Source organism: Salmo salar, chromosome 01, assembly GCF_965601325.2.
Source record: "Salmo salar chromosome 01, fSalSal1, whole genome shotgun sequence".
Classification (NCBI taxonomy): Eukaryota; Metazoa; Chordata; class Actinopteri; order Salmoniformes; family Salmonidae; genus Salmo; species Salmo salar.
This window is the reverse complement of record NC_138291.1, coordinates 166,391,029-166,413,712: the sequence shown is the minus strand read 5'-3', so window position 1 is coordinate 166,413,712 and position 22,684 is coordinate 166,391,029. Positions and strand designations below refer to the sequence as shown.

The 22,684-nt window shown below is 42.4% G+C and overlaps 1 protein-coding gene across 1 annotated transcript in view; it reads right to left on the bottom strand.

Annotated features, from left to right (window-relative positions):
* Window positions 1-17,487: 17,487 nt before the first annotated feature.
* LOC106569496 (neuropeptide FF receptor 2) overlaps window positions 17,488-22,684 on the bottom strand; it is a 30,053-nt gene continuing 24,856 nt past the window's right edge. Inside the window, exons 3-5 of the mRNA XM_082955940.1 lie at window positions 22,391-22,490; window positions 22,101-22,221; window positions 17,488-21,948 (exon numbers count right to left, since the gene is read on the bottom strand). Of these exons, the coding sequence (XP_082812066.1) occupies window positions 21,163-21,948; window positions 22,101-22,221; window positions 22,391-22,490 (1,007 nt within the window). The 3' untranslated portion in view covers window positions 17,488-21,162. The remainder of the gene's footprint in view (window positions 21,949-22,100; window positions 22,222-22,390; window positions 22,491-22,684) is intronic.

The window sequence follows — 22,684 nt, the reverse complement described above, 5'->3', positions numbered from 1 at the left end:
GCTTCCAACTTTGTGGCAACAGTTTGGGGAAGGCCTTTTCCTGTTTCAACATGAAAATGCCAAAGTGAGGTCCATATAGAAATGGTTTGTCGAGATTGGTGTGGAAGGACTTGACTGGCCTGCACAGAGCCCTGACCTCAACCCCAACGAATACCTTTGGAATGAATTGGAACGTCAACTGCGAGCCCAGCCTAATCGCCCAACATCAGTGCCCGACCTTACTCATGCTCCTGTGGCTGAACAGAAGCCCCCGTTGTAATGTTTCAAATCTAATGGAAAGCCTTCCCAGAAGAGTGGAGGCTGTTATAGTAGCAAAGGGGAGCAACTCCATATTAATGCCCATGATTTTGGAATGAGATGTTCGATGAGCAGGTGTCCACATACTTTTTGTAATGTAGTGTATGTCATGATATTAGGAAAAGTGTTTATTTCCAGCAAGTATATTTTATGGGTTTTGTTTCTGTAACTAGGTTGACTGGCTAGCCACTTTGATCTGTGTAGCTAGCTGAACAAAAAGACATGAAATATATTTTTTTCTGATTGAAGTATATACAGTGCCTTAAGAAAGTATTCAGACTCCTTGACTTTTTCCACATTTCGTTATGTTACAGCCTTATTCTAAAATGGATTAAATAAATAAAATCTACACACAGTAACCCATATTGAAAAAGGGTAAACAGGTTTTTTTTAAATGTTTGCAAATTTATTACAAATTAAAAAAAGAAATACTGTATTTACATAAGTATTCAGACCCTTTGCTATGAGACTCGAAATTGAGCTCAGGTGCATCCTGCTTCCATTGATCATCCATGAGATGTTTCTACAACTTGATTGGAGTCCACCTGTGGTAAATTCAATTAATTGGACTTGATTTGGAAAGCCACACACCTGTCTATATAAGGTCCCACAGTTGACAGTGCATGTTAGAGCAAAAACCAAGCCATGAGGTCTAATGAATTGTCCGTAGACCCTTGGTCAGGGAGGTGACCAAGAATCCAATGGTCACTTTGACAGAGCTCCAGAGTTCCTCTGTGGAGATGGGAGAACCTTCCAGCAGGACAACAACCCTAAGCACACAGCCAAGACAACGCAGGAGTGGTTTCTGAATGTCTTTGAGTGGCCCAGCCAGAGCCTGGACTTGAACCCGATCGAACATCTCTGTAGAGACCTGAAAATAGCAGCGACGCTCCCCATCCAACCTGACAGAGCTTGAGAGGATCTGCAGAGAAAAATGAGAGAAACATACCTATGCAAGTCAGGGTTCTCAAGTACAGAAACATTGTCAATGCTGAGCATGACCTCAGTGTTGTACTGTCAAAAACTGAGCCCAGAATAGACATGCTTGTTGAAAACTTCAACCAGCCACACACCTCTCATTAGGACTGTGTGTATGTGTGTGTTTTCTGGTCTACATCTGTGTGATGTGATTAATCAGTTTATTCCAGTTCAGAATAAAATATATGTATTTTAAGAGCAACAGTTCCAAACTAGACTTTCTATCAATAATAATGTATACAGTATACAATACAGATGTACAGTAGGCCAGATTATTTTTTATCTGTACTGTTACTTAGGGTTGCACAATCAAAAAGCCTGTGTGTGTGTGTTCTGTTATACATCTGTGTGATGTGATCAATCTGTTTATTCCAGTTCAAAATTAAGTTATTTATTGTATTTTAACAGCAACAGCTCCAACATAGACATGTATGTAAGAGTGTTTTTAATGGTGAAAAATAAACATGAAAATATATTTATGGGTATTTCATTGTTATTTGTTTTTGTCTATATTGCATTTTTTTTAGGCATAAAGGCAATGAAATGTTCCGATATTTACATATAGTTGCATATTTTCCTAAGCTTGGGTCCCAGGAAAACACAGAATTTCTCATTTGGATCCCAGGCTGAAAGGGCTTAAGAACCCCTGTTGTAGAGTCATACCCAAGAAGACTCAAGGCTGTAATCGTTGCCAAAGGGGCCTCAACAAACTACCCCGCTTTACTTTAAAAAATGAATAAGTCAACTGCTTTTGTTATGTCATTATGGGGTATTGTGTGTAGATTGCTGAGGGGGAAAAAAATGTGTGTACATTTTAAAATAAGGCTTTAACGTAACTAAATGTGGATTAATTTAAGGCGTCTCAATACTTGCACTATGTATAATGTGTATATGACAAATGAACAAACTTGAACTTGAACTTAGAAGGGAAGGGGGAGCGCAGCCAGAAAGAGCAGGGGAAAGATGGCAGGCTTTGTTGTTAGATTGTAGGTGAACAAAACACATCAAATCTCTAGGGTGGCAGGTAGCCTAGTGGTTAGAGTGTTGGGCCAGGAACTGAAAGGTTGCTGGTTTGAATACCTAAGCAGATAAGGTGAAAAATCTAGCAATGTGCTGTTGAGCAAGGCACTTAACAATGGCTGACCCTGGAAAACACCTTGTTTCACTGCACCTATCTGGTGTATGTGTCCTCACATGTTATGTAGTCTCACATTAGTTGGTAGTAATAATAAAATGAATCATAGAGGCTGGTATACGGTTTGGCTCATCTCTCTTCATATTCATATAGCCTAGGGGCTATAGAGCTTCTTATCTGTCATGTTTTGGAGTTGTGTTGCTCTGTTACACGAACACTGACATTTTTCTTTACAGTTAAGTTGCCCTGGTCATGTCAGTATACAGAACCTGTTATTATGAACTTATGGCATGTTGTACCTCTACCTTGCAGATAAGCCAAGGAGGAGGACAGATGAGAACAACAGCAGCCAGGGACAACTGGTAGGGAAGAGAATGATTTAGGTGACCCAGACACAGGCCCAAAACAAGTTAAGCTACCCCAGTATCCCCTTGACCCTTGTGGATTGCAAAACTAGTGGGAAACACACCAGACAAGACAGAGACAGCAACAGAAAAGTAAAATATGATGGAGAGAGGCACAACAGACAAGAGACAGACAGCAACAGAAGAATATGATAGAGACATCAGAACAGAACATAACAAAAAGTGGACAAAGGAGACTCAGACAGCAACAGACAAGACACAGAGAAAGTGACAGAAGAGGGCAGATAAAGAACAGTTTTAATTTTTTTATTTAACTAGACAAGTCAGTTAAGAACAAATTCTTATTTACAATGACGGCCTACCAAAAGGCCTCCTACGGGGACGGGGGCCTGGGATACATTTTTTTAAATGCAATATATATAGGACAAAACACACATCACAACACTACATAATGAGAGACCCAAGACAACATAGCAAGGCAGCAACACATGACAACACAATATGGAAGCAACACAACGTGGTAGCAGCACAAAACATGGTACGAACATTATTGGGCACAGACAACAGCACAAAGGTCAAGAAGGTAGAGACAACAATACATCACACAAAGCAGACATAACTGTCAGTAAGAGTGTCCATGATTGAGTCTTTGAATGAAGAGATTGAGATATAACTGTCCAGTTTGAGTGTTTGTTGCAGCTCGTTCCAGTCGCTAGCTGCAGCGAAATGAAAAGAGGAGCGACCCAGGGATGTGTGTGCTTTGGGGACCTTTAACAGAATGTGACTGGCAGAACGGGTGTTGTATGTGGAGGATGAGGGCTGCAGTAGATATCTCAGATAGGCCTCACTTCCCCCCCCCCCTAAGAAGGTTTAATAAATAAGCATCAACCAGTGGGTCTTGCGATGGGTATACAGAGATGACCAGTTTACAGAGGAGTATAGAGTGCAGTGAAGTGTCCTATAAGGAGCATTGGTGGCAAATCTGATAGCCGAATGGTAAAGAACATCTAGCCGGTCGAGAGCACCCTTACCTGCCAATCTATAAATTATTTCAGCATGGGTAGGATGGTCATCTGAATCAGGGTTGGTTTGGCAGCGGTGGTGAAAGAGGAGCGATTACTATAACGGCTGTCGTAGTGCAGAGAGGACCAAGGCGCAGCGGTTTGCATGTTCATCATAATATTTAATAATAATTAGTGAACACGAAAAACACAAGAAAACACAGACCGACAGTTTCACAGGCTAAATAAATAACAGCAGTGCGAAATACAACTACCCACAAAATCCCCAGGTGAAAACAAGCATCTAATATATGACTCCCAATCAGGAACAACAACGTACAGCTGTTCCTGATCGGGAGCCACACAGACAAACAAACTAGAAAACCAACCTAGAACAAAAAACCCAGAACATACACCAAAACCCCGTAATACATAAATAAAACACCCCTCTACAATACTCATAACCCCCGAACCACAAAACAAATACCCTCTGCCACGTCCTGACCAACCTACAAATACAAATAACCCCTATACTGGTCAGGACGTGACAGTACCCCCCCCCAAAGGTGCATACCCCGGATGCACCTAAAAAAATAAATAATAATAAACCCCTAACTAAAGGGAGGGAAGGGAGGGTGGCTGCCGTCAACGACAGCACCTGTGCTACACCCCCCCTCCCCAACCCACCTATACTGGAGGTGGCTCAGGTTCTGGCCTACTGTCCTCCAGACTGTAGGCAGGCTTTCTTAGCGCCGGACCGTAGACAGACTCACTCGGTTCCGGGTCGTAGGCAGACTAATTCAGTTCCGAGCTGTAGACAGACTCAAACAATTCAAAGTTATATTCAAACTCAATCAGTTTCGGACTGCATGCAGACTCACTCGGTTCTGCACAGTGGGCCATCTCCTTTGGTTCCGAACTGTAGGCCGTCTCACTCGGTTCTGCACAGTGGGCCGTCTCCCTTGGTTCCGAACTGTAGGCCGTCTCCCTTGGTTCCGGGCTTAACACTCTTACTGGATACTCCTGACGGGGCACTGTCGCCGGATACTCCGGACTGGACACTGTCGCCGGATACTCCGGACTGGACTGATGCACTGGAAGCCTGATGCGTGGTACTGGTACTGGAAGTGCCAGTTTGGGGACATGCACTTCAGGGCTAGTGCGGGGAGCAGGAACGGGCTGAGTTGGACTGGGATTACGCACTGGAAACCTGATGCGTTCTGCTGGTACTGGAAGTGCCAGTTTAGAGGTTCGCACTTCCGGCTCAGCACGAGAGGCGGGAACTGGACAAACTGGGCCATGGAGGTGCACAGGTGGTCTTGATCGCACCTCCTGCACAACCCGTCCTGGCTGGATGGAACTAGCAGCCCTGTACGAGCGGGGTGCTAATACAGGGCGAACTGGACTGTGCAGGGGCTTGATGGTTACCGTGCGTAGAGCGGGCGTAGGGTCCTAGGAGGCGTACCGGCGACCAGACGCACTGCGCAGGCATCCTCCTACCAGGCTGGATGCCCACTCTAGCACGGCATCTGTGAGGGGCTGGAATAGCTCGCACCGGACTGTGCGAGCGTATGGGCGAGATTGTGCGCACTTCTTCAAACTTTGGCGCCCTCCACTCCATACGTTTCTCCATATAAGCACGGGTAGCTGGCTTAGGGCTCACCCTTGGCCCAGCCAAACTACCCGTGTGCCCCCCCCCCAAAAAAATTATTGGGGTTGCCTCTCGTGCTTTATCGGCGTGTATATGGCTTCATACCTTCGCCGCTCTGCCTTGGCTGCTTCAATCTCCACCGGTGGGAGACGGTAATCCCCAGCCTGATGCCATGGTCCAGCCCCGTCCAAAATATCCTCCCATGTCCAATTCCCCTGATAGTCCATATAATTTTTCCGTTGCTCCTTACCCTGCTGCTTGGTCCTTAGTTGGTGGGTAGTTCTGTAACGGCTGTCGTAGTGCAGAGAGGACCAAGGCGCAGCGGGTTGCATGTTCATCATAATATTTAATAATAATTAGTGAACACGAAAAACACAAGAAAACAAAGAACGACAGACCGACAGTTTCACAGGCTAAATAAATAACAGCAGTGCGAAATACAACTACCCACAAAAACCCCAGGTGAAAACAAGCATCTAATATATGACTCCCAATCAGGAACAACGACGTACAGCTGTTCCTGATCGGGAGCCACACAGACCACACAGAAATAAACAAACTAGAAAACCAACCTAGAATAAAAAAAACAGAACATACACCAAAACCCCGTAATACATAAATAAAACACCCCTCTACAATACTCATAACCCCCGAACCACATAAAACAAATACCCTCTGCCACGTCCTGACCAACCTACAAATACAAATAACCCCTATTCTGGTCAGGACGTGACAATTACGATAGAAGAAACCAAGTCTAGAAACCACTTTAGGTGGGTTGAACACACAGTAGATTGTATTACTTCAAGCTGCTCTACAGATTCTAATTAGTTGTATTCATTAGCAAAGTTATAGCAGGTGAAATACAGAGAGTGAAAAAGTAAAAACATGGTTTACAAAGAATTTGCAGGTGAGGTGAAAAAGCCTGTAATATTATTGTTAAAATAATTGTTTACTGTGCACATCAGGGTCATATCAGTTGTTCCAAAATCCTGTGAGGTGTGATGTTGCATGCAGAATGGTTTGGATAGAGAATGATTTTCCACAGTGACTTCGGCCCCGTAAATATTCAAGTTGTACAACACATTGACAAAACCATTGAGGTACAAATAAATAGTTTTTCTGAATCTAAATAATTACACAAACATAGTGGAGCCACCACACAATGGTTGTGTAAACATTTTTGTTTAGGAGGGTTTGGATACAGGAGGGTTTGGATACAGGAGGGTTTGGATACAGGATGGTTTGGATACAAGATGGTTTAGATACAGGATGGTTTAGATAAAGAATGATTTGATTACAGGACGGTTTGGATACAGGATGGTTTGGATACAAGATGGTTTAGATACAGGATGGTTTAGATACAGAATGATTTGATTACAGGACGGTTTGGATACAGGAGGGTTTGGATACAGGTTGGTTTGGATACAGGATGGTTTGGATACAGGACGGTTAGGATCCAGGAGGGTTTGGATACAGATGGGTTTGGATACAGGATGGTTTGGATACAGGATGGTTTGGATACAGAATCATTTGGATACAGGATGTTTTGGATACAGCATGGTTTGGATACAGGAGGGTTTGGATACAGGATGGTTTGGATACAGGATGGTTTGAATACAGGATGGTTTGGATACAAAATCGTTTGGATACAGAATCGTTTGGATACAGGACGGTTTGGATACAGGACGGTTTACAGGAGGGTTTGGATACAGGTGGGTTTGGATACAGGGAGGTTTGGATAGAGGATGGTTTGATACAGGATGGTTTGGATACAGGATGGTTTGGGTACAGAATCCTTTGGATATGGGACGGTTTGGATACAGGAGCTTTTGGATACAGGTGGGTTTGGATACGGGGGGGGTTGATACAGGATGGTTTGGATACAGCATGGTTTGGATACAGGACGGTTTGGATACAGGATGGTTTGGATACAGGATGGTTTGGATACAGGGCGGTTTGGATACATTATGGTTTGGATACAGGGGGGTTTGGGTACAGGAGGGTTTGGATACAGGAGGGTTTGGATACAGAGGGGTTTGGATAGAGGATGGTTTGGATAAATAATGGTTTGGATACAGGATGGTTTGATTACAGGATGGTTTAGATGATGGACAGTTTGGCAAAGTGACAGAAGGTCCGGTCAGGAGGAGGGTTTTATAAACTCTACTTCCAGGTATACTTGGCTGACTGTATGCAGAGACATAAAAATGGTATCCACGAGTTTATATGTCTCTGGGTAAGTAGAAAAATATGAAAGGTACCTGGTTCGAATACCCAAACCAAGAAGGTGAGAAATCTGTCAATGTGCACTCGAGAAAGGCAATTTGCTCTAGGGGCCCTGTACTACTATGGCTGACCCTGTAAAACAACATATTTCACTGCACCTACCCAGTCTCTCCTAAAATGTTATGTAATCTAAAAATCTCAAATTACCTGGTAGAACTGATACAATTAAATTAATCATAGAGGTCTTATAACTTATTCCATTCTACAGCAATTTGTTTTGGCTCATGTCTCTTTTCATATATACTTGGGGCTCTATAGCATCTTACCTGCCATCTTTGGAGTTGTGTTTCTCTGTTAAGCAAAGATTTGAATGTTTCTTTACAGTGGAGTTGCCCTGGTCATGTCAGTATACAGTAATGTTTTGGGACTCCCAATCACGGCCGGATGTGATACAGCCTGGATTTGAATGAGGGACTGTAGATACGCCTCTTGCAATGAGATGCAGTTCCCTAGACTGCTCCGCCACTCGGGAGCCCAGACATGTTGCACCTCTTCCATCCTACATTGCAGAGGAGCTACGGAGGAGGACGGATGAGAACAGCATGCCAGTGGAGCATTTAGAAAAGCAGCAGCCAGGGGAAACTGGTAGGGAATAGGATGATTTAGATGAACCCAGACACAGGCCCAAAGCAAGTTAAGCTACCCCAGTATCCCCTTGACCCTTGTGGACTGCAAAACTAGTGGGAAACACACCAGACAAGACACAGAGACAGCAACAGAAAAGTAAAATATGATGGAGAGAGGCACAACAGACAAGACACAGACAGCAACAGAAGAATAGGTGATGGAAAGAGGCACAACAGACAAGACAGAGACAGCAACAGAAGAACAGGTGATGGAAAGAGAGACAACAGACAAGACAGAGACAGCAACAGAAGAATAGGTGATGGAAAGAGACACAACAGACAAGACAGAGACAGCAACAGAAGAATAGGTGATGGAAAGAGAGACAGACAAGACAGAGACAGCAACAGAAGAATAGGTGATGGAAAGAGACACAACAGACAAGACAGAGACAGCAACAGAAGAATAGGTGATGGAGAGAGACAACAGACAAGACAGAGACAGCAACAGAAGAATAGGTGATGGAGAGAGACAACAGACAAGACAGAGACAGCAACAGAAGAATAGGTGATGGAGAGAGACAACAGACAAGACAGAGACAGCAACAGAAGAGTAGATGATGGAGAGAGACAACAGACAAGACAGAGACAGCAACAGAAGAATAGGTGATGGAGAGAGACAACAGACAAGACAGAGACAGCAACAGAAGAATAGGTGATGGAGAGAGACAACAGACAAGACACAAGTTGCTAAGTGATATAGAGGTTTTTGTCAATACACCGTAGATGTATGTGTTCCAGAGAAGAGAGTAGAGAGTGTTCCAGAGTAGAGTGATCCACAATACCTACTGTAACTGAGTACTGTCAGTGTCTGCTGTTTCAGGTGGGAAGATGCAAGTTACCTGAAAAATATCTAGTCTCTCAATGTTCATCTCAAAGTGCACCAAATTCATGCATTTAGCTGTTGAAATTCCTTCTTTTTTGTCTGTACAGGATGCCCCCAAACTCCCCTACTGGCTTTGAGCTAAGCCACCGATGTCTTCAAATCCCCAAAATCCCCCTGACATCTGGTGGTTTGTTTAACATAAATGACCAACAACCAGGGAGTGAAACCAAACTTCTCCTGGTATTATGCTATTATCCTTAACTATTATCAATAACAACCCCATTAGCTGAATATTTTACTGTGATCGTTTAATGACAAATCAGAGTGGGATACATTTGCTTTAAGGAAGGCTAGTTTAATCTACAAAGACTACACAATTTCAGACACTTTCTGAACCACTTGGGACAAAGGATTTCGCGAAGAAAAGAGCACTCAGTCTAGGCAGCCATTTTCTAAATGGCAAAACACTGTATGGTGATGTGTAGTTTCTATAATGCTTCAGATAAATAATAAAAGGCAGTATTACACTTAAGAATCGATCGAACACTACTCTACTTCTCTGTGGAATAGTTTGTTGTATTTTTAGAGTAGAACATAAAATGGACAGCATTTAAAATATTCCAAAGGTTTAATTTCAATACAGTATTCAAAATCAAAACCAGAACCAAAAACAAATTGTTGAAATACATTGCTACAGGGCTCCCCATGTCACGACTTCCACCGAAGTCGGTTCCTCTCCTTGTTCGGGCGGTCGGCGTCACCGGTCTTCTAGCCATCGTCGATCCACTTATCATTTTCCATTTGTTTTGTCTTGTCTTCCTACACACCTGGTTCTCATTTCCCTCATTAAGTGTTGTGTATTTAACCTCTGTTCCCCCATGTCTTTGTGTGGAATTGTTTGTTTGTAAGTGCTTGTGCACATGTTTACTGGTGCGCGTCGGGTTTTGTACCCATGTTGGTTATTTCTTTATGTCGTTGGTTTTGAAATTAAACTGCTCCGGCTATTACCTAGTTCTGCTCTCCTGCGTCTGACTTCACTGCCACCAGTTACGCACCCCTTTACACCCCAACTGGCAGCCCGCGGGCCAAATTAGTTTTATCTGGCCCCCCAAGTGTTCCCACGCGTTATAGAGAGATACGTGATCGTATACATATGTCAGCAAGATTTGAAATGCTTATGTTTTAGTCAAACAGGACATCTGTTTTGGCTTCTTGCAGTCAATTTGCAGTCTATAAATGATTTGTAATTATGTTCCGGGTCCCCGACCATCCGCTCAAGAAAAAATTGCCCGTTGCTGAATCTAGTTGAATCTGCACTACTACATTTTGAAAATGTGTTGCTCTTTTCAACTGCAAAAAAAATCTTATTTTGCCTTTAAAAGACACAGCCATTGATAATTTGTTTGATCTATTCCATTATTTCATACGTGTAGATCACTTTACTTACTCCATTTAGCAGTGGCGTAGCGCAGTTTCTCTACGGCCCCCGCTAGGTCAGAGCAAGTTCTTTTTAGGGGGAAAAACAGCTAACATCTTTCAATTCGACAAATTTTGCAATGAGGCATCGTGAAGGGGGGGGGGGGCTGCATGGGCTGCGGGGCCTGTGGGTGCTGTAGGGGCTGCGGGGTTGCTTCCTACTCCACTGTTTTTAAGTTCCTAGTGTAGAAAAGGGCCTCAAAGTGCACATCAGGGTCATATCAGTTCCAAAACCCTGTGAGGTGTGATGTTGCATGCAGAATGGTTTGGATAGAGAATGATTTGGCACAGAGACTTTACCCCATGCACACTCAAGTTGTACAACTGATGTATAACATATTTGACAAAACAGTTGTGATACAAAGGAATTGTTTTTCTGGATCAAAATAATTACACAAACATAGTGGAGACACCACACAATGGTTGTGTAAACATTTTTGTGCAGACTAACTCTCCATTGAATCACAAATGCACTGTGCATCAGTTGAAAAACCTAAATGTGTACAGGTCACTGTGAGGTGTAATGTAGTAGAATGGTTTGGATAAATTATGTTTTGGAAACAGGATGGTTTGGATACAGGATGGTTTAGATACAAGATGGTTTGGATACAGGATAGATTAGATACAATATGGTTTGGATACAGGATAGTTTAGATACAGGATAGTTTAGATACAGGATAGTTTAGATACAGGATGGTTTGGATACAAGATGGTTTGGATATAGGATGGTTTGGATAAAGAATGGTTTGAATACAGGATGGTTTAGATACAGGACAGTTTGGCACAGTGACAGAAGGTCACACAGAGAAACAGAGGGGAACAGAGAACGAAGAGGGGATGTTTTGGGATAGTTGCAGTAAAGGAAGAGAATGTGCTCAATTGTAAATCCTCTTGTGTTTTGAGACAAGCATAGAGTTACAGAATAATCCCCTTCTAAAGGGAAACTGTGATACATACGCAAGCGTACCTGTAGACTTCCAGTCATTGCGCTAATGCTAGACAGCATTTGCTTTGCGAACTACCTTTAACATCCTTCATACTGCACGCAGAGACATGCAAATGGTATCACAAGTTTTTTTTCTTCTTTTGTATTATATTTTACTCTGTGATTGTATCACAATCAGACTGAGTCATCTACAGCATGATTATCTGTAAAAGCATCTGTGAAAGAATCTGAAACATATTTAATGTGAAACTTTTTGTGGACTTTATCAGCAACACTCCTACATGGCAATCTGAGAGACATATATATTGATTCAGCTGGGGCACTGTGTTTCTCTAGGTATAGTAGAGCCAGTGGGAAATCTGTGGTGGAATCAGACATAATCAGTCTAACCTTGTCAGAGGGAGAGAAGTATGGAGGGAGTGAGAGAGAGTCTCAGAATGAGGGAGTAAGAGAGAGCGAGTGAGAAAATTAGGGAGAGTAAGAGAGAGAGAGAGAGAGAGAGAGAGAGAGAGAGAGAGAGAGAATGGGAGAGTAAGAAAGAGAGAGAGAGAATGAGTGAGAGTAAGAGAGAGAGAGAGAGAGAGAGAGAGAATGCGGGAGAGTAAGAGAGAGAGAGAGAGAGAATGGGAGAGTAAGAAAGAGAGAGAGAGAGAATGAGTGAGAGTAAGAGAGAGAGAGAGAGAGAGAGAGAGAGAGAATGCGGGAGAGTAAGAGAGAGAGAGAGAGAGAGAGAATGGGAGAGTAAGAGAGAGAGAGAGAATGAGTGAGAGTAAGAGAGAGAGAGAGAGAGAGAGGGGGAATGCGGGAGAGTAAGAGAGAGAGAGAGAGAGAGAGAGAGAGAGAGAGAGAGAGAGAGAGAGAATGAGTGAGTGAGAGTAAGAGAGAGAGAGAGAGAGAGAATGAGTGAGAGTAAGAGAGAGAGAGAGAGAGAGAATGAGTGAGAGTAAGAGAGAGAGAGAGAGAATGAGTGAGAGTAAGAGAGAGAGAGAGAGAGAGAGAATGAGTGAGAGTAAGAGAGAGAGAGGGGGAATGCGGGAGAGTAAGAGAGAGAGAGAGAGAGAGAGAGAGAAAGAATGCAGGAGAGTAATCTGCCTGGCATCTCATTGTCCTTTTTAACTTCATATGCATTATCTCCAGCACCAATCCAGTCAGGGGTGTCACCCCCAAAATCTGAGAGGCACAAAGTCTTTGAGGTTGGCTGAGGGACGGTAAGTTTGCAAATTTAGCATTTTTCAAAAACCTGAAACAGCTTTTTCCTGGAATCTAGAGCTATAATCATTATGCTTAAATCTATATCAAAAATAGGTTCCCGGAGCCTCTGGCGATGCTCCTCAGCCTGGAGCATCCAGCGACGCTCCTCAGCCCGGAGCCTCCAGCGACGGTCTGCAGCCCGGAGTCTTCAGCAACGGTCCGCAGCCCGGAGTTTTCAGCGACGGTCCGCAGCCCGGAGTCTTCACCGACGGTCCGCAGCCCGGAGTCTTCACCGACGGTCCGCAGCCCGGAGTCTTCAGCGAGGGTCCGCAGCCCGGAGTCTTCAGCGAGGGTCCGCAGCCCGGAGTCTTCAGCGACGGTCCGCAGCCCGGAGTTTTCAGCGACGGTCCGCAGCCCGGAGTCTTCAGCGACGGTCTGCAGCCCGGAGTCGTCAGCGGCGGTTGGCAGTTCAGAGCCTCCGGCGCTGATCCACGGTCTGGTTCCTCCGGCGACACAGAAGCGGGGGGATCAGCGGGCGGTGTGGGGGCTACGCCCCGAACCAGAGCCGCCACCATGAGTAGATGCCCACCCAGACCCTCCCCTATAAGTTCAGGTTTGCGGCCTGGAGTCCGCACCTTTGGGGGGGGGATACTGTCACGCCCTGACCTGAGAGAGTCATTTTTCTCTGTTTGGTTAGGTCAGGGTGTGACATGGGGTGGGCATTCTATGTGTTGTATGTCTATGTTGTTTTTGTATTTCTTTGTTGGGCCGAGTATGGTTCCTAATCAGAGGCAGCTGTCTATCGTTGTCTCTGATTAGGAATCATACTTAGGCAGCCTGTTCCCCACCTGTGTTTGTGGGTTATTGTTACTTCTGTGTGTGTACGGCTCAGTGCGTTACGTTTCTTGCTGCGTACCTGTTTATTGTTTTGGTTTCAGTTTCCTTCAATAAAGATGTGGAATTACCGGCACGCTGCGCCTTGGCTCCTTTATGACAGGGAATTTGAAGATAGCACTCGTGACATCGTGACTGATGCACTTGATTTTGAGATACACTGTAGCTATATGTGTTTATCATATTTATCATAAGGCTGTTGTTTTGTGTTTTACTATATATAATGACGATTTACGTCATCTATGGAACCATTATTTTTAAACTTATTTGCCGTCTATATAATGGAATAAGATGCTACTATATCTGTAAACACACATTTTTGCTTGTTAAAGTCTAATTTCTCCATCGGGTTGCTGATAAGCAGATGCCCAAATAAAGGAATCAGAATGAATTACACATTGTGGAAAGGAGATCCAAGCCATATAGTCACATATAGAAGCACCCGCCTGCTGCATTCATGATTTACTATGTCAATGGTGTTGTGAGTTCACATTAAAGTTGCATTAGCCTACCAGGAACAGGGTTTGAGAGCCCTGGCCTACGTGATGAGAGCTAAACACATGCCTGCGAACAGATGGGGAGGTGCAGGCTGCACGGCCTTAGCCTTGTATCAAGTGATTTACCTTTCAACGAGGCACAGTATGTGGAGAATTAAGAACAACAACAATAACAACAGTAACAGCAGCAAACATGCAGAGTACTTTGCTAGGTTTGATTAAGCCTTAGCAGGCACAGGTGGATGTGATTAGGCAATGTGCCATAGGAGGGCCGTGAGTGTGTAATCCTGCAGGATTAGTTGGAGGGCGGAGGGCTGTGAGACAGACAAAGATGGGAAGGGAGAGGGATAAAGGAGAGAGAGAGGGAGAGGGAGGCAGAGAGGGAGAGAGAGCAGCAGAGAGAGAGAGAGGCAGAGAGGGAGAGAGAGCAGCAGAGAGGGAGAGAGAGAGATAGTGGAGAGAGGCAGAGAGAGAGCGAGAGAGATAGAGAGGCAGAGAGAAAGAGAGAGAGAGGAGAGAGAGAATGAGTGAGAATGAGAGAAAGAAGCAGAGTGCAAATCTCAGGGTTTTCATTGACAGTGTATACCGTATTCCTTCCATGTTCATCCATTAGGATTAAAAACATCTGTGGATTAAAAAGGTTTGCAAATGCGGTGGATTCATTTATTTTTGACATTTGTTTCATCCCCTTGTTTCATCTGTAGCCTAGTCTGTTTATTTTGGAATTAGGTATTATTGAAATTGAAAATTCACAGAATCCATTAGCTTAGCTAAAATGGCTGGAATCGTAACAGGGTTTACTGAACTGAACAGCCACACTTAACATGCCATAGATCTTATACAAGTGCAGCTGCCAGTTTATTACCCTGTAACAGAACCATATAATACCGTTAGTAGGCTATAAGTAGACTAGGTGTGCAATTATGCAGTAGCACTTCACTTCACTTTCCAAAAATGGTAAGTGCTACTACAGTAGGTTCAGTAATTATAATGCTCTGTGCCATTCCTGTGAAATATGTTGCCAACAACAAGGGCATTGTGGTGAATTCCATGTCTAAATGTGGTGGAGTCCTTGTTGAATAGACAACAATAGAACTGTATTGAGTCCCAGGGGGGCATTAAGATGGAATTACTTTTATACTACTTCTGTATATGACTACTAGCCAACACTCAGACAAGGACGATGAAACTCTAGGAACTATTTGAGCTCTCTAAAACCCAATTGACTCCATACTCCTCTTGTAAAAATGTCAAGCACAGTCCAAATCTCACAGCAGACTTGTTATACTAGTCACTATTCTCTATGTTTCATCTCCAGACATAGCATACAGTAGGTTTCTGGATTTTGCTAGTGAACAGAACATTGATATACTGAAAAAGTGATGTGAAACTGATAAGTGAAAATTCATTTCATGGTGAATTACAAGTCCCTCAAAGCATACATTCATTCACAAACTCATTGACTCAACAACTTATTTTCCATGTAGATTTATAACATGTTTATTTTGAAGCCCCAATGTTCTCCTCCATCAGCAATACAATACAGCTCACACAGAGTACAAAGCATTTACGCAGAAGCCCAGTAACACAACATAACAACCCACATGAAAATGTTTTACAGTTTACTATAGAATACTACAGTACTTACTATAGAATTCTGTGGTCAACTGTAGAATACTATACTACACACTGTAGTATACCTTGAGCATGTGTAGTACTTACTATAGAATGTTGTAGTATACTGTAGAGTAAATGTATAGTAAATACTACAGTATACTACAGCCCACAAAAACACCACAGCAAATACTATAGTAATGTTCGCAAAATCACTAGTCTGCAAAACACTTTAATACTACAGTAACATCTGCAAAAACACTACAGCAATTACTATAGTAAACATTCAAGTATTTGATTTGCATATACACTGCCCATTAACCCATATCCCAATGTGTGCCACCCATACGAAACCTACATGCCAAGTATAGACCATATAATGTGTTCCCTACAGTTTATAAAAAAAGAGCAGAAGCTCTGAATCCTACCTACATGTTATGGAAAATCTGCTCTTTGAGTATTTTGTCCAGTATGTTTCCTCAAAGACAAAGCCCCCACTGCTATGTCAATGATATAACAAAAGCAGTATTGTAAATACTACTGTAATGCCTGCAAAAACACTACAGTAAATACTACAGTAAAGTCCGCAAAACCACTACAGTGAATACTAAACTGTTTTTTCATGTGGGAACATCGCACAGCCTTTGACATCTTCAAAATTAAATCATTTTTAACTGATTTATTATGTTTACTTAGCAGCTGTAAACAGTTCAAATGATTGTACAATCTCAGAGGCTGGGTGGACTCATCTTCAACCGATAAGCTGAGGTATGTATTTTTTATGTTACACATTTCTTGAACCAGACAATCACAACACCGCTATTGTAGCAACACTTCATGACAAATCACAGCCCTGTCAGTTTCATGACAATGACAGACAACCTATCATAACATTTGATGACATTTGATGACTTTGACAGATATGATACAGTACATCATATATTTATACAACAAACCCTTTTATACAACAAACCCTGTTCCTGTAGGTTTTTGCTCCAACCCTCATTTAGCACACCTTAATCTGATAATTAGCTGGTTGATAAGCCGAATCAGGCTATACTTCTGGGGTTGGAACGAGAACCTACAGGAGGGTAGCTCTCCAGGAACAAGTTTGGAGAGCCCTGGTCTAGATCTATAATTCCCTGTTTCTCAGCAGTGTCATTGTGTCGACTGACATAACTGTGATGCCTGTTAAGACACAGTGTTGTGTGGGAACTAGAAACCATGATGGAAGTGAAATAATAGGCTACCAGTTATTTTCCAACATCATAAAGGTTTTCCAACATCGTAAAGGTTTTCCAACATCATAAAGGTTTTCCACATCGTAAAGGTTTTCCACATCATAAAGGTTTTCCAACATCCTAAAGGTTTTCCACATCATAAAGATTTTCCAACGTCCTAAAGGTTTTCCAACATCATAAAGGTTTTCCAACATCATAAAGGTTTTCCAACATTGTAAAGGTTTTCCAACATCCTAAAGGTTTTCCAACATCATAAAGGTTTTCCAACATCATAAAGGTTTTCCACATCATAAAGATTTTCCACATCATAAAGGTTTTCCAACATCCTAAAGGTTTTCCACATCATAAAGGTTTTCCAACATCATAAAGGTTTTCCAACATTGTAAAGGTTTTCCAACATCGTAAAGGTTTTCCAACATCATAAAGGTTTTCCAACATCATAAAGGTTTTCCAACATCATAAAGGTTTTCCACATCATAAAGGTTTTCCAACATCCTAAAGGTTTTCCACATCATAAAGGTTTTCCAACATTGTAAAGGTTTTCCAACATCATAAAGGTTTTCCAACATCATAAAGGTTTTCCAACATCATAAAGGTTTTCCAACATCGTAAAGGTTTTCCAACATCCTAAAGGTTTTCCAACATCTTAAAGGTTTTCCAACATCGTAAAGGTTTTCCAACATCTTAAAGGTTTTCCAACATCTTAAAGGTTTTCCAACATCGTAAAGGTTTTCCACATCATAAAGGTTTTCCAACATCTTAAAGGTTTTCCAACATCGTAAAGGTTTTCCACATCATAAAGGTTTTCCAACATCATAAAGGTTTTCCAACATTGTAAAGGTTTTCCAACATCATAAAGGTTTTCCAACATCATAAAGGTTTTCCAACATCATAAAGGTTTTCCAACATCATAAAGGTTTTCCAACATCGTAAAGGTTTTCCAACATCCTAAAGGTTTTCCAACATCTTAAAGGTTTTCCAACATCGTAAAGGTTTTCCAACATCTTAAAGGTTTTCCAACATCTTAAAGGTTTTCCAACATCGTAAAGGTTTTCCACATCATAAAGGTTTTCCAACATCTTAAAGGTTTTCCAACATCGTAAAGGTTTTCCACATCATAAAGGTTTTCCAACATCATAAAGGTTTTCCAACATTGTAAAGGTTTTCCAACATCATAAAGGTTTTCCAACATCATAATGGTTTTCCAACATCATAAAGGTTTTCCAACATCATAAAGGTTTTCCACATCATAAAGGTTTTCCAACATCATAAAGGTTTTCCACATCATAAAGGTTTTCCACATCATAAAGGTTTTCCAACATCATAAAGGTTTTCCAACATCATAAAGGTTTTCCAACATCCTAAAGGTTTTCCAACATCGAAAAGGTTTTCCAACATCCTAAAGGTTTTCCAACATCCTAAAGGTTTTCCACATCGTAAAGGTTTTCCAACATCCTAAAGGTTTTCCAACATCCTAAAGGTTTTCCACATCGTAAAGGTTTTCCAAAAGAGTAAAACATGCATGAATACAGCTACAAAATTCCACCGCCACTGTATTTATATGACATATAGATTCCTTTGCCTCCAAATTAAGTAGGCTGTCAGTCATAACGTAATATTTTCTTTGTTAACAAGGATAAATTAGTCAGAACATCTATTCCTGTTCTGCAGAAGAGTTTACGATATTTTGGCACACACAAAAGCAGCATAAAATTCTGGTGCAAGACACTCATCGTTAAAAAGTAATATTCACAATCACTATTAAAATACAAACAAAACAACATAAAATGATATCCTTCACTGTATCTCATAAGTGCACTGCTTAATTGTTGAACGTTGGTTGGTTGATTCTATTCCCTTTTATTCCCAGTCCTCTTGTCTGTTTAAGTGTGCAGCAGCAGGAGGCGTCTCTCATCCCTGCATGGTCTCTTGTCATGTTCTAATCAGTCCCAAGGCATCTGAATAGGCACGTCACTGCGTTAGCCTCGGCTCTGAGTGCCCCTCCCTTTGACTGAGAGGTGTGGAGCACAACAAGTGTCCCTCTGCATCCATCCTCTCACTCCCATCTTTGACAGAGGTGCGGAGCACAAGTGTCCCCCTGCATCCATCCATCCACCCTCCCACTCCCCTCTTTGACTGAGCATAGCCCAGCAAGGGGCACAGGTACTCTATTGTCCACCGGTAAGGATGAATCCATGCATATCATGTGCCATTCAATAAGATTTTCCTCTTAAGTGTGAGATGTTATCCTTAAATGTCACCAGTCAGTCATGACCCTAAAGAGCCATGAGGAAATTGATGTCCACTGGCTACTGCACGGCTGAATGAAGGTTGACTGCACCATTTCTTTGTGACATTAAGTGTGTCTCATAGGTCATATATAACCTGCGGAAGGAAAAAAAAGGAGAAAATGTGCCCCCTTAAACATCAGTTTAAGAACAATATGTCCTAATTATGGTTTTCAATACAAAAGAGGTACTGGAATGAAAGATTGTATATCTGGTGCAAGTAAATGGAATGCAATGTTCGAGACAAGACAATCAAAGTGCAGTATGATACAAGATGATGCTCAAATCAAATATTTCTTACATCTATAGTTAATGTTGTCTTTTCCAATCAGATTTTCCCCATAGAGAGATTGGCATATAATTGAACATAATCAAGAATTGTGTATAAAAAGAATTCCCTGTTAATCATCTTCCCGCTTCTCCACAATCAGTCTCTGTATGGATTAATCCACCATCCACTAAACACAGACACAATAATGAAACATATTCATGACATTCAGAAAGAGATGTTTAGACAGATTGTACATACTTCTGCTAAGCAGAGATGTGCCTGCAGCGTAAAAAATATTGTGCTAGTTTAGTGACAGGTAGCCTAGCGGTTAGACCAAAAGGTCCCTAGTTTGAATCCACAATGTGACTAAGTAAAAATTCTGTCAATGTCCCCTTGAGCAAGGCTTTGCTCCTGTAAATTGCTCTGGATAAGAGTGTCTCTTAAATTATGTAAATGTATTTTGAAAAATGTTGCAACTATTTGCATCATCTTTTTGAGTATTTCCAACATGAGGTATTCATATGTATAGTATACTTAACATTTGGTGTTTCACAAGTCCAGCATCTAAAAAATGCCTTAGATCCAACTTCATTTGATCAATTCCAAAACTGTTATCTGTTAGATCTAGTTAATATTTTTGATTAGTTACTTTCAGTGATGGTGTCTTATTGTTTTAACATTGATTTATGTTTTTGATTATCAGTCATTTTAACCCACTTTCGCAGGAATTGTTGAGCATAGTGCTCAATCCACTAGCAGTAGAATAAGTGGTGGTAGAGCTGCAAGCAGTGTGGAATGTTGCATTTGCCTCGGTCATTAAGGGTGGTGCACATGACATTGTTGATGTTGCGAATATGTTGTGTCATCGGCTTTGATATCCGTGTACCATGATCCAGTACACCTCAAAGCACAACAAACTGCTTAATACTAATATAGAAATATAGTTTTCTTTCTTCAAACATGCATATAATATTGTGTAAAAGTATCATGAAGTCTAAAAAATTGGAATTACCCACAATCCTTTAAAAACGGGGCCACATGGCAAGTTGTTGCAAGAATTTAGGGAATAGGGTGCCATTTGGGACTCAGCCTGTATCCTCTGTGCTCAGTGCAGGGTCTGGCTCCTCTGGCCGGTCCCAATGGGCAATGGCACGTACAGTATATGTGTTACAGTACATGTTTAAATTCAGTGTTTAAATCTGGGATATCTTCTCCAGGGACACATTATGTGGGTGCGAGGGTCTTCTCAGTGCAGTGTCTCCCTTAGGTTTCTATGGCAGGTACAGTATGTGTGTATTCTGGGATACCTTCTGCATTTCCTGAATGTCTATAGCACAGTATGGGTATTACAGTAAATGTAACAGTACATGTTTAAATGTCATGTTTAAATCTCAGATACCTACTCCAGGTTATCTGAGTGTCTCTCTATGGCATGTACAGTACAGTATGTGTGTTACAATATATGTGGTTAAAATCGCATCTTTAAATCTGTCCACTACATGTCCCAATGGCACATACAGTATCTATGAAATGTTTAAACCTGTCCTCTACATGTCCGAATACAGTATGTTTGAAATGTTCAAATCTGGGATACCTTCTCCAGATCCTCCATGATCAGATCCTGCTCCTTCACGTCGCTCTCTGACGATCGCCCGCCGGATGTCCGCCCGACAACTTCCTCCCGACCCAGCCCCTTCCTGTTCACCAAAGCCAATTCCGACCCCCCTGAGCCGGGCCCGGTGGGCAGGTGCAGGTTCGCTGGTAACACTGCATTGCCTTGGATACGATGCGAGTAGGTCTTCTGGCGCTCCATAACTGCAGAGCACAGCTGGAATTTAAATGCGGCCTGGAACCCCCGTCGGAAGTTCTCATTGAAGAAGCCGTAGATGATGGGGTTGACGGAGGAGTTGAAGAAGGCCAGCCAGTGGGCCAGCGGGTACACGTAGATGTTAATGATACGGTGCTGGCTTGCCGTCAGGCTGGCGTAGTCGCTCAGCATCATCAGCGTCCACAGCGGGAGCCATGACAGGATGAAGAGAAGCGCCACCACCAGCAGCATCTTGATCACCCTCTTCTTCTTCTTCGACTGACGGTGGTTGTCCAAGCTGGGTTTCGTCCCACCGCTGCTGCCACTACCACTGCACCCGCCGGAGGAGGGTACGGCCGTCTTAAAGAGGGTGAATCCAATGCGGGCGTACATGATGACAATGAGTGATAATGGGGCTAGATAGATGTTAGCGAATAGGACGGTGGTGTAGATCTTCCTCATCTCTTGATTGGGCCAGTTCTCACGGCACCAGTAGAAGGGGCGGGTGTTGTTGTAGCCGTCCCCCAGTAGGATAAGGACACGCTGCTCCTTGGTCACCTTGGAAATAGTCACAATAAAAAAAACAGAAAGGGATGAAAATGTGTCTGATGCTTACGCTTTACATTGATGTTAAACTTGACATGTTGATGTGTCCCTCTCAAATCCGTTGATTAATAAAACCTGACATGCACCAGCATTAGACAGTGTACCTGGAGCATGACCCCTGAGGGACACATTATGGAGATAGCCAGCACCCAGATGATGATGATGATCAGTGTGGAGGTGGAGATTGTCAGCTTCTGCTTGAAGGGGTACACGATGCAGCGGAACCTGTTCAGACGGGAGGTGAGGGGGGAGGAGAGTATAAGAGCATTCTGTAAAATGTCTGTATTGTGAAATTGTCTGTTGTGCTGTGAAATTGGGTTGAAATTGTCTAAACACACACAAACACGCACAATTAATTTAATAAAATGATTTAATCAGTTGAAAGAAACCTCACCTATCCACAGCTATTGCCACCAGAGTAAAGACTGAAGCTGACACTGATATGCCTTGAACCATCCCACTCAGCTTGCACACTAACCTCCCAAAAGGCCAGCCTGTCAAAAGAGACATATTCAGAATATACAAGAAAGGAGATATCTGGGACAAATAATGAGTCATGTGAAATGGATTCTGAGGTTGAATCTCTTTTCACATAAAATGTTATTTGTCAGATACGCTGAATACAACAAGTGTAGCCTTTAAGGTGAAATGCTTACTTACGAGCCCCTTTCCGAACAATGCAGTTAAA